Source organism: Protopterus annectens, chromosome 10.part0 (genome assembly GCF_019279795.1).
Source record: "Protopterus annectens isolate FY-2018-M chromosome 10.part0, PAN1.0, whole genome shotgun sequence".
NCBI classification, from domain to species: domain Eukaryota; kingdom Metazoa; phylum Chordata; order Ceratodontiformes; family Protopteridae; genus Protopterus; species Protopterus annectens.
Genome location: NC_056744.1, coordinates 1,770,537,981 through 1,770,553,232, shown reverse-complemented (window position 1 = coordinate 1,770,553,232; position 15,252 = coordinate 1,770,537,981). Strand labels below are relative to the sequence as shown.

General features: G+C 42.2%; 1 protein-coding gene across 1 annotated transcript in view; it reads right to left on the bottom strand.

The window, feature by feature from the left end:
• Positions 1-363: 363 nt before the first annotated feature.
• The window catches only part of LOC122814485, a 288,085-nt gene continuing 273,196 nt past the window's right edge, over positions 364-15,252 (bottom strand). The window contains 7 exon segments of the mRNA XM_044087060.1: positions 364-1,786; positions 2,647-3,049; positions 9,442-9,918; positions 10,497-10,695; positions 11,074-11,288; positions 12,379-13,082; positions 14,546-15,085. Coding sequence (XP_043942995.1) covers positions 912-1,786; positions 2,647-3,049; positions 9,442-9,918; positions 10,497-10,695; positions 11,074-11,288; positions 12,379-13,082; positions 14,546-15,085 — 3,413 coding nt within the window. The 3' untranslated portion in view covers positions 364-911.

The following is a 15,252-nucleotide window of genomic DNA, read 5'->3' as shown; positions in this document are numbered from 1 at the left end:
GCTTGACTTACAAAGCCATGTCTGACCCAACTCTGTTAGAAATGCTACAGCTAAAGAAATCCCAATCCCTCCACACCACATGCTCCAGAGACCTCAACCTCATTACTACAATCAACAGAACGTGCTGGAGGGACAGCTCCATAACTCAGAGACTGCCCATGCTATGGAATAGACTTCCCATACATGTCAAACAGAGCACCTCACTGGCCCTCTTCAAGAGAAATCTTGATGAGTGGATGGGAAATAGAAAACTCACCCCGGGGATCACTCCAATGGCTCTACTTGACAGAGGCACTGGAAACTAAGGTTGGGTGGCATGATGCCAGGGTAATCCTATGGGCTAGGCTTGTAAAGGCTCCAGGGCCATTAGTCTAGTACACACCTATGAACCTATGAACCTAAGATAACTAGCTTGGAGCCCAAGTGCTTAAATCAGAAATAAGAGGGTTAGAACAACAGTTTCAGTGTAGTCAGATGACTAACAAGCAGGTATAAATGCAGCAGATTAAATGAGTTTATGACAAGGTTGTATAAATGAGTTTATGACAAGGCTGTATAGATAACATAAAATATATAGCAACACATGTATGTTAACTGAGCAAATTAATAGTTACCATACTGTGCTGACAGAAAGCTTCACTTATATCACTTTTGGTTTACCTCAGTATGTGGCTTGTTCTAATTTTTACTGAAGTACTTTAAAAACACTACATTTTATATAAATATTACATACATACTTTTATTACATACATAGCTCATATAAGTGCATGTAAATGCTGTGCAGTTAATTTCTAGCATACTCCCCTTGCTATTCTTTGTGGCTAACAAATGTGAAACACAGATGATTTCCACATTTTACAAAGGGTATGGCTTGCATTTACTGTGTGTATCCATGTTTCTTAGTTACGTTTCTACTCAAATACACACAAACGGTCTAGAGTTACATTGTAAGCTTCTGCCATGTGTTGGCAAACTACTTTCCAGTCAAAATTCCATTCAGATGGAACATCAGCAGGTAAGCATTTGTACTCTGTAGCAAACTGTTCATTATATTTGTAGAACACAGCCTTCCAGTAAGAAGATCCCATCAGACTTGTGTCTGGTATGATGTCCCAAGATTTGTAGTAATCATTAACAGATTTGTAATCCTTATAAGGAACCCATTGCCAGTTAGTGTCCTTGTTCTGAAACGGACTGTTGCTTGCAACAAGTGTTGTACAGATTTCATTTACTAATATAGTTGTATTTACCCACCTATAACCATTTACTCCTTGTGGTCTGTGATAGTTAGTACTGTGTGTCACATGACCAGGTTCGGTGCATTCACAGGGGGCCCCACACCAGAAGCAATACTTCCTACATCCAGCTAATGTGTCATAAAGCACTTCGGTGGGTGAGGAGGGCAGTGATTTTATTTTTGTATCAACTTCCCACTGATCAATTTCTGTTTCAATGTCCTTTTGAATCTTGTTAATGTCAGTCTCCAAATATTTAACAAAACACTGCAGATCAATCAGAGATGCGAATGTGCCCATGTCTGATGATATAACTAGATGGCTTTGAACACTTTCCCTTACTTTCTTGAAAAATTCCTCTATTGTTTTACATTTTTTAACTTTGTCAATATTTATCTCTTTTCTCAGTATGTTAACTAACACTTTCAAAATGTCAATGGCCAGTTCAAAAAGTCTGGTGTGTCCTGTATTTCTCTTCTCACAATGCTGAACTATTCTGTCACGTAGCCACTTCTCCTCATAAAATGTACTATTATAGCAATAACCCACGCCTGGGTGTGGGTAATGCTGCATTTACCCACGGTTGGCATGGTTTGGTCCTGAGGGCGAAGCCCGAGGGACCAAACAAAGACAACCGTGGGTAAATCCAGCATTACCACACCCAGAAGTGGTTATTGTTATTATAATGACATTATTTAAGAAAAGAAATAATGCTTTTCTTAAATAATGGCATTATAATGCCTCTTTACTGCCCTTCCGCAGCTGTCTGGTATTCTCGCGGCAGTTCTGATGTACTGCGCATGCCTACGCGGTACATCAGAGCTGTTGGCAAAAGCAACGGAGAACGAAGATCTCCGTTGCTTTTTTTAGCTATGTTAAATGGGTTTAACATATGCAGACAGCTTTAAAATAAGCAACGGAGATCTCTGTTGCTTATTGTAAACTGTCTCACTATGTTAAACCCATTTAACATAGTAAAACGGAGATCTTGGCGATCTCCGTTGCTTTTTTAAACTGTTCGCTATGTTAAATGGGTTTAACATGGCGAGACAACTTTAAAAATAAGCAACGGATATCTCCGTTGCTTATTTTAAAGTTGTCTCGCTATGTTAAACCCATTTAATATAGAAGACAGCTTTAAAGCAGCGACGGAGATCGCAAGATCTCCGCTGTTTTGCTATGTTAAAGGAGTTTAACATAGCAAGAACTTTAAAAAGCAACGGAGATCTCCGTTGCTTTTTTAAACGTGTCGCTATGTTAAACTCTTTTAACATAGCGAGACAGTTTTATACTAACGGAAAAGTCCGGCGACCAGACCTTTTTCCGTTAGTATATTGAGGGATTTACAACGGGCACGCTGGTTGGGCTGGCCAATCAGCGTGCACGTTTTAGGGGAGGAATTGTATAATACTAATGAAATCATAGTAATTTTTTAAATGATCTTTAATGTGCAAGTCATACATAATTGCTACGAGAAAGATCATTCTAGTTTTAAATTCTCCCCCAGGATACCTGCTTTTCATGTCATTAACAATGTCAGACCCCAGCCTTTTCTCAATTGCTTTGATAATTGCTGGTTTCAGAAAGTTTTCAGCATAAGTTCCTGCCATTGTTTGGCTTACATCATTAGTTTTGTACAGTTCCTTAAACAGGCAAAAATAATTTTCTCTCTCTAGCAAGTAGTTTTCGAGGGTCATTTTTTTCAACAAACTTTTCGTGCATATCCTTAAATTTGGGGAGTGTAGAGGCACATACACGTAAACTAAATTCCAATAGAAATTCAGATGAATATGAAAACCTGTCTGTTTCCTGTTCTGTAATACTTTTATTTATCTTACGTATAAGTGCTAACCAATCACTAGGGTCATAATCTCTATCTTGTGACACAATCCTATCTACAAACATTCCACACTGTTCCTCTGTTCTGGTCTGATTAGAAAATTCTATGGTTAAAACAGTATTAGAGATGACACAAGAGACCAAGGCTCAAACTTTAGCAATTTTATTTTTAACTTTTAACAATTAAAGTTATGACAAAATAAACAATTGACTAGTCAACATGCAAAATCTAACCTATAACCTATCACATTAACAATTATAAAAAACTGTTAAATCATGTACTTACAAGCATATGCAAAAAGAAAATCATCTTTGCCACTGATAGGGGGACTCAGAACCTATTCAGTACTGCTATCTGTTCAGTCAAGACAGGGCCGACACTGGCAAGAAATGGCTGTATGCTCAGTTCAGGCTCTTGCTTCAATCATAGGTTCATAGGTTCATAGGTTTATACTAGGCTATCTGCCCTAAGGCATTTATAAGCCTAGCCCAAATTTTTGTGGCTTACGCCACCCCTTATATGAAAAAATACTGTGCCCATTAGTTTGTTGTGCCTCTGTCCAGCAGTGACACAGAGATGATTCCCGGGGTAAACCTACGATCTCCCATCCACAGGTCTAGATTTCTCTTGAACAGAGTCAGCGAGGTGCTCTGCCTCACATGGACCGGGATTTTATTCCACAGCATAGGGAGTCTCTGAGTGATAAATCTATCCCTCCAGCACATCCTATTTATATCCGTGCTAAGGTTTAAGTCGCTTGCTCTAGTGGTTTTGGTGGATTTGGATTTTTTGAGGTGGAGCATGTCCATTAATTCCGGGTTGGGCATGGCCTTGTATGTCAGGCACATGTCACCTCTGAGCAGACGGTATGCGACTGAATAGAGCTGGAGTTTATTCAATCTGGCAGCATATGACAGATTTTGGAGTCCCTTTATCCTTTGGTGAGGAACTTTTGGGGTCTCTCCAATTGCTGCAGATGTCTGGTGAGATACATCCCAAATGGGGCATTGTACTCGATCATTGGTCTGATAAGTGAAGAGTACAGGGGAACAATGACCTCACTAGATCTGGATGTGAATCCCTTCATGATCAGGTGGGCAATGTAGAAGGTCTTTCTAACCACTTTAGCAATGTGAGTGTCAAAGAAAGGCCACTGTCAACCTGGGTCCCCAGGTCCCTGATAACCTCTTCTGTGCTTAGTGGATTGCCACCTATATGGTAGCTTGGGGTTACCTTGTTTTTCCCGAAGGGTATGACTATACATTTTTGGCGTTTAACTTCAGGCCATGGCTCTGGCACCAGCTATCTGTTTCCGTGAATCCCTTCTGAAGGATATCCGTGTCCGATGCACTTTCCACTATGGCCCAGTTTGCAGTCGCCTGCAAACTTTGTCAGCCAAAGTCCTCCCATGCTGGCCTGTACTTCTGAGAAGTAGATGCCAAACAATAGGGGGCCAAGGACCGAGCCCTGTGGGACACCACTTGTAACTGGCTTGGAGTCTGACACAGCGCCAGCAACTCTAACCCTGTGGGTTCTGTCCTTAAGCCAGTTTGCAACCCATCTTGTGACATATGGGTTTACATTTAAGCTGGTAAGTTTTTCTACAATAACCGAGTGGGGTATTGTGTCGAAAGCCTTTGCAAGGTCAAGGTAGGCTGTATGGACTGCCTTTCCCTCATCAATGGCCTTGGTGACTGTTTCAAAGAAGGCGACCAAGTTCAAAAGGCATGATCTTCCCTTGACAAAGCCAAACTGGGTCGGGTCCAATGTCTGCAAGTCCCCTATATCTTTGTTTATGAGCTCCATTATGATCCTCTCCATAGCTTTGCAGACTAGACTTGTTAAGCTTATGGGGTGGTAATTACCAGGGTCTGTATAGGCGCCGCCTTTGTGGAGTGGGACCACAGTTGCCGTACGCCACTCCTTGGGCACGTATCCTGTGGTAAGGCTGAGATTAAACAGCTGCCTTTGTGCGGGGTTAATTCCTCATTTAGCTTGTGTAGCACACAGCCGGGGACACCATCGGTCCCATTGATGCTGTGTTTTTAGCTTTAGAGAGAGCAGCTTTCACCTGCGCATTTGAGATGTCCGGGAGGCTACACTTTCGGCTGGGATAGTTATCTCTCCTTTAGGGGAGAGGGGGTGAAGTTTGCACTGAACCTGTCTGCCAGTATGTTGGCAATGTCTGTAGGTTCAGTGATTTTTGTATCATTTTGGACTAATTCTGAGCATATCTGGGAGTTTCCACCCAGGTTCCTAACATAGCTGAAAAAGGCCTTATGATTGTCCTTTGAATCCATGGCAATTTTCTCTCAAAATTGGCCTTAGTTGATTTTATGAGTGCTCGTATTTTTTACTAATAATGATCAGGGGTGACTTCCCTTTTATGGATTTTGTTCTATCATGTAATAGCTTTCTCCTCTTATTGTAAAGTTTGTTAATGGCTGGGGTCCACCAGACTGGACGTTTGCCCTTTGTGGAAAGAGTCTTGGTTTTATTTGGGATTGCCTGATCCATGCAGTCCTGGAGGTGTTCATAGAAGGCATTTGTAAGGGCTTCCGCAGCTTGGGTTGTGGTTTCCTCTGGCTCAGGGGCCTTGAAGGATACTACACCAGTCTTGAGTAGTGTGAAGTTTGCTTTAGAGAAGTTCTTCACTATGGTCTTTTTGTTTGGGGTGGGGGGATGTGGATTTCCAGTGAGATTAGTTTATGATCAGATCTCACCAATGAGGGATATACTTCGGTGTGGAGCATTTTGTCCCCATGTTTGTGACAATGAGATCTAGTATATTTTCTCCTCTCGTGGGAACAGTGACTAGCTGTTCCATGGCATTTGAATTTATGAACTCCAGGAACCGTTGGGCTAGAAAGTTAGGGCTTGAGTAATGTTCCCAGTCTATATTCGGGTAGTTGAAGTCACCCAATATGATGGTGTTTGGAGATACATTTATACCCTCCAGTGTCTTCAGGAAGGCTGTGTGGGGTTCCTGAGTTTGAGAGGGTGGCCTGTAGCATGCTACAATTTGTAGAGCAGTTTTGCCTATGGTTAGTTGCACCTGGATGGTTTCCGCAGCTTTGTGCGTTGCCACCAACCTGGAGGTGTGGGTATCCTTTATGAAAATGGATACACCCCCTCCTTTTGTGGTGTGGTCCGGGTTTTGAGGCCGGAACGCATGATATGAGGTAAAACCTAATAGTGCCGGGGTGCTCTCAGGAGCCTTGAACCAGGTTTCAGTTACAGCACAGACATCGATGTTCTCCATACTGAGAAGGGCCTCAGTGCGTGCATTTTGAGATTTAGACTTCTGGCATTGAGCAGCATTACCCTCAGTTTCTTCCCATTTTTGTTTTCTAGGGTGGTAGGTTTAGAATTTGAGCCTTGCCTAAACAAGGCACTATGGGGTGGCAAGAGCCTTAGCCAATATCCGAATCCCAGGGTGACAGGTGCAAGCCGTCCCTTGCGAAGCAGCGTGGCTTGTAAAGCATGTCATCCCAGGCAGACAGACACTGGATCCCCTTTGAATGACACCAGACATTAAGCCAATTGTTAAAGCTGATCATCTTGTCTCTATATTGTGGCATCATTCTTGGTGAAGGAAGGATACTGCTCAGGGTTAGGGTCATACCTGCCTGGGCTACATAATTAGAGAGCTCTTCTATGTCTCTTTTCATGTAGTCCAGGGAGGTACGTCTCAGGTCGTTCACACCAGCATGGACAATGACTGTGTCATATTTGTACTTGCCGTGGAGTGACCCGAGTGCTTGTGTTATGTGGCGGATTCTAGCGCCCGATAGGCAGCTTACTGTGACCCTCTCCTTGTTCAGCCTGGTGAGTGGGACGTCAGTATGTCTGACTATGGAGTCACCTATGACAAGTATGTTTGGTGTTGTATTTGGCCTTAAGGGCTGTGACTGCTTTGCACACTGCTTTTGTGGTTTATGTGTTGCTTGTGGGGTGTCTTGAGGTAGCAGTTGTTTGGGTGTCTGCTTTGGAGGCCTCTGCTGTTTAGGTAAATTTTTACTCAGAGCCTCCGAGTATGTCTTTGTGTGTTTATGTGTTTGATTCAGTGGAGTGGTAGCATTATGTGAGGCTGGTTTTGTGGTGTGTGTAGTTGCCTTCTCCTCCTGTCTGGTCTTGTCAGTCCTGAGTTGAGAGAGCTCAGCCTCCAGTTTGGCTAAATAGCTGCATCTCTCGCAAGTATTTGTGTTATGTGGGAGGAGGAGAGGGTTGTCTGTGTACATGAGGCAGTTATAACATTGCCTCAAGATTCCCAGATTCACCAGCTGGACCGGAGAGGAGATTGACAACTGACCTTTGGACATGCTAGAATAATATTGGGAAATCCTTAAGATCCGGATGATGATGAGTTCCAATCTATTGCCAGCCTCTGAGTCTTTTACAGGTTTGAATATGCCATAGGGTCAATAAGTTCAGCTGATGACACCTAGGCCAACAGTTTAATCATAAACTGTTGGCTGATGACATTCAGATCACCAGTTTGATCATGAGCTGATAGAATATTTTAGAAAATTACAAATCATTTCCTAAGTTGTCAACAAGTCCCATAATGTCTAGTTTTATACATTACTTCCTCCTTTCAGAAGGCAGTTAGCCCACAAACTTGTGATATAGTTCCTTTTTGAAATCCCCCACTGTCTGGTAAACATCTTTTAAGCTGACAAACAACTTCAAGGGTTAACTAAAGTTCAGTTATACCAGTATCAGTGTGCAAGGCTTGCCTTTGAAGCATAATTCTTTCAGGTTTCATGTATTTATTCAATTAGCAGCATATAACATTAAGCAGCATATCATGTATTTATTCAATTAGCAGCATATCAATCTAACATCAAGCTCACATATATACACACAGCAGTTCAATAGCTTGAGGCATTAAAAAATCAGGTAAACTGTGTGGATCCGTCACAGGCCACCCCTTGCATCAAGCAATGATTGCTGTGTGTTCCTGATGATGAGCAAAACTGACATTTTTCTGTACTTTTTCATGACCTTACAACAAATGCAGCAAGAAATCAAGCAAAACAACGCTGAAATTATTGTGGTCAGCAACAAAGGGTGTAAAAGCAGATTGAACCAAGCAGAAGCCTTTGGTGACCACATAAAAACATCATACCAATGTGAAACAGTCATATCTTGAATTTCATTTGCAATTTTTAGAATGGTACCTTTGTCTTTAATCATTTTAATTACAGTTTGATGCGCATCATGCAAAGTCTTATTTAACAGGAGCACCACAGCGTGCCCTTCCTGCTTAATCTGTTTAAAGTCCGGGTGGACTAGAGATGGCCATCTAAAAGTGTGTAATGGTTCTATGCTAGCATTTAATGTGATGTCCATCCATCTGGCCAATCTAATCAGTTCCCCGGTGCAAAAATCAATGATTGCATGTACATTACTTTTACAATGTGCTCCACTGTATGTGATCATTCCATCACTCCAAGCTAGCTTACAGGAGGATACTACATAAGCTGTGGTGTCATTGAGTTGATAAATGTCTGTCCAATTCACTATATATCTATGCCAAATACATTCTCCAGTCCCATTATGTAAACATGGATGAGGCTTCCTTTTAATTAGCATGCATACCCACCCCTGGGGCCAGATTTCACATCCTGCTAAATCAATGGGCACATCATTATAATTAATAAAATTAGATTCTATCTGAGGCACCCACCAATTATTTCCAAATTGCAAAGGCAATGCTACAAATGGACAAACTTGCTTTGTTGCCTTTTTACTAGCAAGATAATCAAAGGTCAACATGCAAGAATCATTTTCACATGTAAAATCTAATGGTTTTAACCAATTATACAACTGTAGCTCATTTTGCCAATGGCTTGGCCGTTTTGCCCCCCAAACCTGGATGAATTGCAGGTACTGCTGATTGGCAGCCAATTGGGACAAAATACAAAAGCTTTGATTTAATTCTTTAGTAAGGTTATTTAAAACCTGCTCTGTATACATATTAGCATGATCAATCCATCTCCACATGACAGTTTGAGTTATAACACTATCTACGGTTCTTTGACCGAGCTCTGGGTCATGATCAGCCAATAGCTTAAAAGCCATGTTTAAGTCTTCACCTAAACGGCTTAATTTACTTCTCAAGGTGTCAACGTCTATACTATTCAGAAATCCTGTACCTGCCCCAACTGCTCCCAAAGCAGTTCCCATTATTCCTGTAACATCACGTTTGTTTCTCCTATATCGGTAATGTCTATATTTCAAGTGTAGGGAATTAATCGGCCATAAGTTGGTAGATTTGCATTGTGAATGTCTAAAAGTGATGTGTACTGCTGTCATATTAATTATTATTTTAATATGCTGGATAATTCTAGCACTACTTACAGTTTTACATCCTCTTGTGTATCTTATTATATGTCCTAAACCATCAAATACTGTTGAACTGTTATCCATAGCATATATCTCCAAACTTGGAGATCTGGTTTCTGCAGTGTCGTTTTCCCTTTGAAATTCGACTATGCAGGAAGAATCTAATGGAGACTCAGCCAGAGAAAATCCTGATTCATTCAGTCTCTGATATAAGCCCCCAGCAGGATTGGGAGTGCATTTCTCTGGATGCCTGTCACAGTTTAGTCTACAAACAGTTGTGATGTATTCTGTGCTGGTCAAATTCCATGTCAAGGCAGGTTTGGTAGTCACTGCAAACAAATCTTTTCCCAGCTTCCAATAAAAGTCACAGTCCCCTGTCAGATTAGCCATGTCTCCCACACTAAACAGAGGAATAGGGTCATGACACTCATATGGTCCATCTAGGTGTCTTCGCTGGTAAGAGTCGGTGTCTTCCCAAACAGTGGCAACAATCTATGGAGAGGAAAATATAATGGTTGTTTAGCAGAATCAAGCAACACTAAAACAGTATCACCAGGTCCATCACAGATCACAGTTCCACGCTCATTTGGTTGCTGGGGTGTGGTTACTACTACCCTCATCCCCAACCATTTACTTGGGTTAGTATCACAGTCCTGTAGTAGAATGACAACATCTTGATGTATACAAATCTCTACTAAAGGTAACCTTTTCACAGTCTGTGTTCTGTTATCTAAATTGATGACCTTTACTGTCACCTCTTGTTCTGGCTCCCATAGCATGAAAACTTCCCAATTTTCTCCCAACAATCCTTTTTGTCCCCAGTGCCATTTTTCTGGGAGAAACAGCTTCCAACCTGTCTTAACTAACACAGTATCTTGTGCTGGTACTCTTTGCTCAGTCAATGCACATAGCCAGAGTCAAGTTTGATCAATGTTTGTTAACATAGGATATATGGCATCTGGATTCAATCTTTCCAGTTTTAAAGTACAGCAGTCTGATCGAATGTCATTCATATGCATTTGCAGGGGAGTACATTGATGTTTCCGAGTTCTGTTGTTTAACTGACTTACAGCTTGTTCCAGTACCTTTGCCCATCCTCGCAAAGTTCTGTCACTTGTATTCATACGAATCTGTTCTTTAAGAAGTCCATTGTACCTTTCAATCAAACCAGCAGCCTGGGGATGATATGGTATTTGTAGCACCCATCGAACTCCATTTTCCTTTGCCCATTCTTGGACTTCTGCTCCTGTAAAGTGACTGCCTTGGTCACTTTGGATTTTGACAGGAGTCCCATATGTTATGCATAGTTTATGCAGTCCCCTTAGTACTGCTTGTTGGTTTGCTTTTTTAGATGGGGATATCATTAATAACCGCGAATAAGTGTCCACCATGGTTAGGCAGTATTGTTGATTTTGATCCAATGGCAAAGGACCAATAAAATCTATCTGCCAGATTTGGGCTGAATGACTGCCTCTATGAATATGTCCACATGCTTCTGATTGCAGTTGCTTTCGTTTATTTCTTTGGCAAATTTCACATTGTTTTATGACATCTATAAGTACATCTTTACTGAGTTGCATACCATGTCTTCATGCCCATTCCATCATCGCATCTCTCCCCAGATGTCCACTTTGATCATGGGCCCACCTGGCCATGCTGATATCCTCAGGCTTCTCCTCAACAGTACGTACTGCAGCCATTTTATCTACTTGCTGATTATGCCTTCTTTCATCTGCCACAAGTGATGCATGAGCATCCACATGATCAACACTAATATGGCACCGTTGTGCCTTCTCCCAGATCTGTTGCCAATCTTCTGACCCTCCCCACAAAGGTCTACCATGGATTTTCCAATCTTGTTGCTGCCAAGCAGGTAACCAATCTGTTAGTCCTTTGTAAACTGCCCAGCTATCAGTATAGATGTATGCTTCATCTCCAGGTGATAAATTATTAATAACTAAAGCAACAGCTCATAATTCTGCTTGATTACTTGAACCAGCGGTTCCTTCATCAAACAATACAGTATCTGTTTGTGGGCAATAGGCTACGGCAGTCCAACTTCTGCCATTTGATCCAATCTTTGCAGAACCATCAGTAAACCATGCACATTTCCTTTTCTCCATGTCCAAACTTATCAAATGGTGACGCCTCAAGTATTGGTGATTTTGGAAGTTCATACCATTGTTGTTCTGTTGTATTGGCATCATTCAATATTACCAGACCAGCCAGCTGCTGCTGCACCTGGGAAACTCCAGGCACAATATTGGCTCGTTCTTGTAAGTACCATTTCCATTTTTGTACAGTCGAAGACTGTGCTATTAATGTTTTCATCAGAGTATTGTCTCGTAACCACCCCTGGATTGGGTAATCTACTTTCACTGTCACGGTCTGTTGTTTGGTCAGCCCCTCTACATGAATCAAGGCAGTATATACGGCCAGTACATGCTGTTCGAGAGGACTATATCTAGTCTGTGCTCCGGTCAGGGATTTAGACCAAAATCCCAATGGTCTTTTCTTTCCCTCATCATTCTTTTGCCACAATCCCCAGGACATGACATTGTTAGCAACAGTCACTTCTAAAATAAAAGGTTGCTATGGGTCGATTGGGCCCAGTCCCACACTCTGTTACAAGGCTTTTTTCGCTTCCTCGAAAGCCATCTGCTGTTTAGGACCCCACTGAAAGTCACATTTCTTCCTAGTCACATAGTGAATAGGTCGTAAAACTTGTCCAAGGTGTGGTACAAATGCTCTCCAAAAGCCCATTGCTCCCAAAAAGGCTTCTGCCTGCTGTTTTGTTTTTGGGACTGCAATCTTTTGGATACTTTCTAGCGCTGATGCGGGTATTTCTCTTTTTGCTCCATTCCATATCATACCCAAGAATTTCACTGATGTTCCCTGTTGTGTTTTATTCTCATTTATAGCCCACCCTCAGTTCTGAAGGTGTTCAATCACTGTTTTCAATGCAATGTCTACATCTGGCTTTTCTCCTGTAATCAGGATATCATCAATGTAATGAAATACAGTCACTTTATTTAACTGCAACTTAGCCAGGTCTCTGGCCACCAGCCCATGGCAGAGTGTTGGGCTGTGTAGATATCCTTGTGGAAGTACCTGGAAGGTATATTGCCTCCCCTCCCAAGTAAATGCAAATTGAGCCCTACTCTCTTCTGCTATATGTATGGAGAAGAAAGCATTTGCCAAGTCCAAAACTGCATGGTACGGCCCAGCAGAAGAAGAAAGTCTTTCAACAATAGTAACAATGTCCGGTACTGCTGCAGTTAAAGGTGGAGCCACTTTATTCAAGCCCCGATAATCTACTGTCATACGCCAGGAACCATCAGGTTTTTTGACTGGCCACACCGGGCTATTGAATGGGCTCACAGTCAGTTCGAGTATGCCAACTCGAAGTAATTCCTGGATTGTTTCAGTAATTTCTGAATGGCCCCCTGGAATACGATATTGTTTAATGTTGGTCACCACTTTTGGTGTGGGAATATGCAGAGGTTCCCACTTAGCATCACCTCGAACAACAGCCTTGACTGCATTGACTGAACAGTGCCGTACTCCAAATCTAAATGGCCCTACTGTAGTTTCTAAGGTCCTACCCTTTAGAACATCTATTCCCAAAATGTGTTCTGGTACAGGAGCTATCACAGCTACAATGAAAATAGGAATACCATCCCCAAAGGCTATTCTTACTTTGGTTTTGACATCCACCGTCTTTGCCCCCCATAGCCATCAATCTACACAGACTGTCCACAAAATTTACGGGGGTTTCCTGCAAAAATAGTTATTTCTGATCTGGTATCTACCAAAGCCATTACGTGTTGTGCTCCTCCCCTCCAAAAAATGGTAAGAGGCACATAGGGGCGTCGGTCCCCAGGTGTAATGGCTCTAACTGTGCCTCTAGCTACTGGGGACCCGCCTTCTAGTCAATTTGCTTCCATTTTTTCCATCGGGGTTTTCCACCCCTTCTCTCCCCAATCTCTTTCATCAGTAAACTCTCCCATCTGTCATTGTGCTAGCTCCTCATCAGTAGGTATGTCAGGATACAATTGATTCCATCCTTTCTTCCCCTCAGTGGTACTTCTGATTGGGCTTTTTGCAGGGGTTTATTTGCCTGAAAGGTCTGATTCCTTACCTTTCTGTTTCTGTTTCCATCTTTTGTATAACTCTTCTGTGGTTATTCCATCTATTTCTGCAGCTTCCACCCCCATCTTAACAAATCCAGAAACATCTGTTTCCTTGTTACTTTTTCACTACCCTTGCTTTTTGATTTGTCTGCATTTGCTTTCCTGGTCTTCCTCTGCTCTTTCTCTTCTACCAGCTCTGCCAGCTGGTTTAAAGTAGACATTACATCCCATATTGGTTGGCCAATACACCCTGCCATGGCAGCCATAAGCTGCCCTTTCCACCATTGTGGGGCATTTTTAATTAACCTATTCCTCATATTACTAGTGAAGATCTGTCCATCTGGCCCTTTTGGAATATGCAACTCCCCATTTATCAATTCTAATGAGTAAACAGTTGCTAACATAGCCATTTCCCTTAGCTGTTGGATTGCTTCAGCTATTGTTTTCCAGGGTTTATGCTCATCTGCTACTGCCGTAGCATCCGGCCAAGTAGCCCGAAAGGCTGAGGCTAATCATACCACCAATATACTGATATGGGGATCATTATGGTCACAATTGTGCACTATCTGCTTCAGCCGGGGGTGAAATACTAAACAGGCACACTGATGCATTTCCTCAGCACTCAGTGACACCGCCTCTCCCCCTGTATCCCAAACCCAGAGAAACCAAGCCAAGATGGTCTCCCCAGGCTTTTGCTTATAAGTCTGAATTATTTTCAATAATTCTGTTTGAGAATAACTTTGCACCTCCACCCACTGCTGCGGTTGTCCCCCAGCATGTATTGAGTTTTTCTCTACAACTGGTCGGGCTTCCACTGATGGGGAATTTATCATTTCATAATCATCATTCACTTCATCAGAAGAAGGGAGATCTCCTTCCCATTCTTCAGGGTCAAACTCTGCCTTACATATCAGAGCACGCACTCTAGGCCTAGAGGGTGGTTGCCATGAACCTCTCCCCTTCCATTGCCTGCGCTGCTGTATTACTCAATTGGCCAGAGTCACTTGAATTAGTCTTCCAATGCTCTGCCTCCTGTCCTGCCATAGCCAGTTCCACATCTGCCTTCTCCAAGGCATCCCTATCCAATCGGTGGGTGTGTGCATGTTCTTTACACTGGTCTTCTAATTCTAGAATTTTTACTTTCAAATCTTCTACATCCTTGTCTAACTCCTGTATTGCTTCAAAGAACAGCCATCCGGCTGCCCCCACCCCCTCTTTCACCTTTTCCCCCTTATCCTCCAACTTTAAACCTGATAAGGCCTTTGCTAGTTCCTCAGGGTCTACTGGTTTTGCTGGTGAGTATTTTGGGGAAGGAGGAGGTGAAACTTGACTCAATACCTTAGCAAGGGGGTCCCATTTTCCAAATAATGCTGGCAATTCAACATTTGCCCCTCCCTTACTTTTGGTATCTGTAAGATGTTTCTTATTTAACCCTACACCTATATGCTTTAATGGAAAAAACATTGGCTGTTGTGAGATGTCTACTGCAAACCACAGACCCTGCTCGCTGCGCCAACTGTTCTGGTCTGATTAGAAAATTCTGTGGTTAAAACAGTATTAGAGATGACACAAGAGACCAAGGCTCAAACTTTAGCAATTTTATTTTTAACTTTTAACAATTAAAGTTATGACAAAATAAACAATTGACTAGTCAACATGCAAAATCTAACCTATAACCTATCACATTAACAAT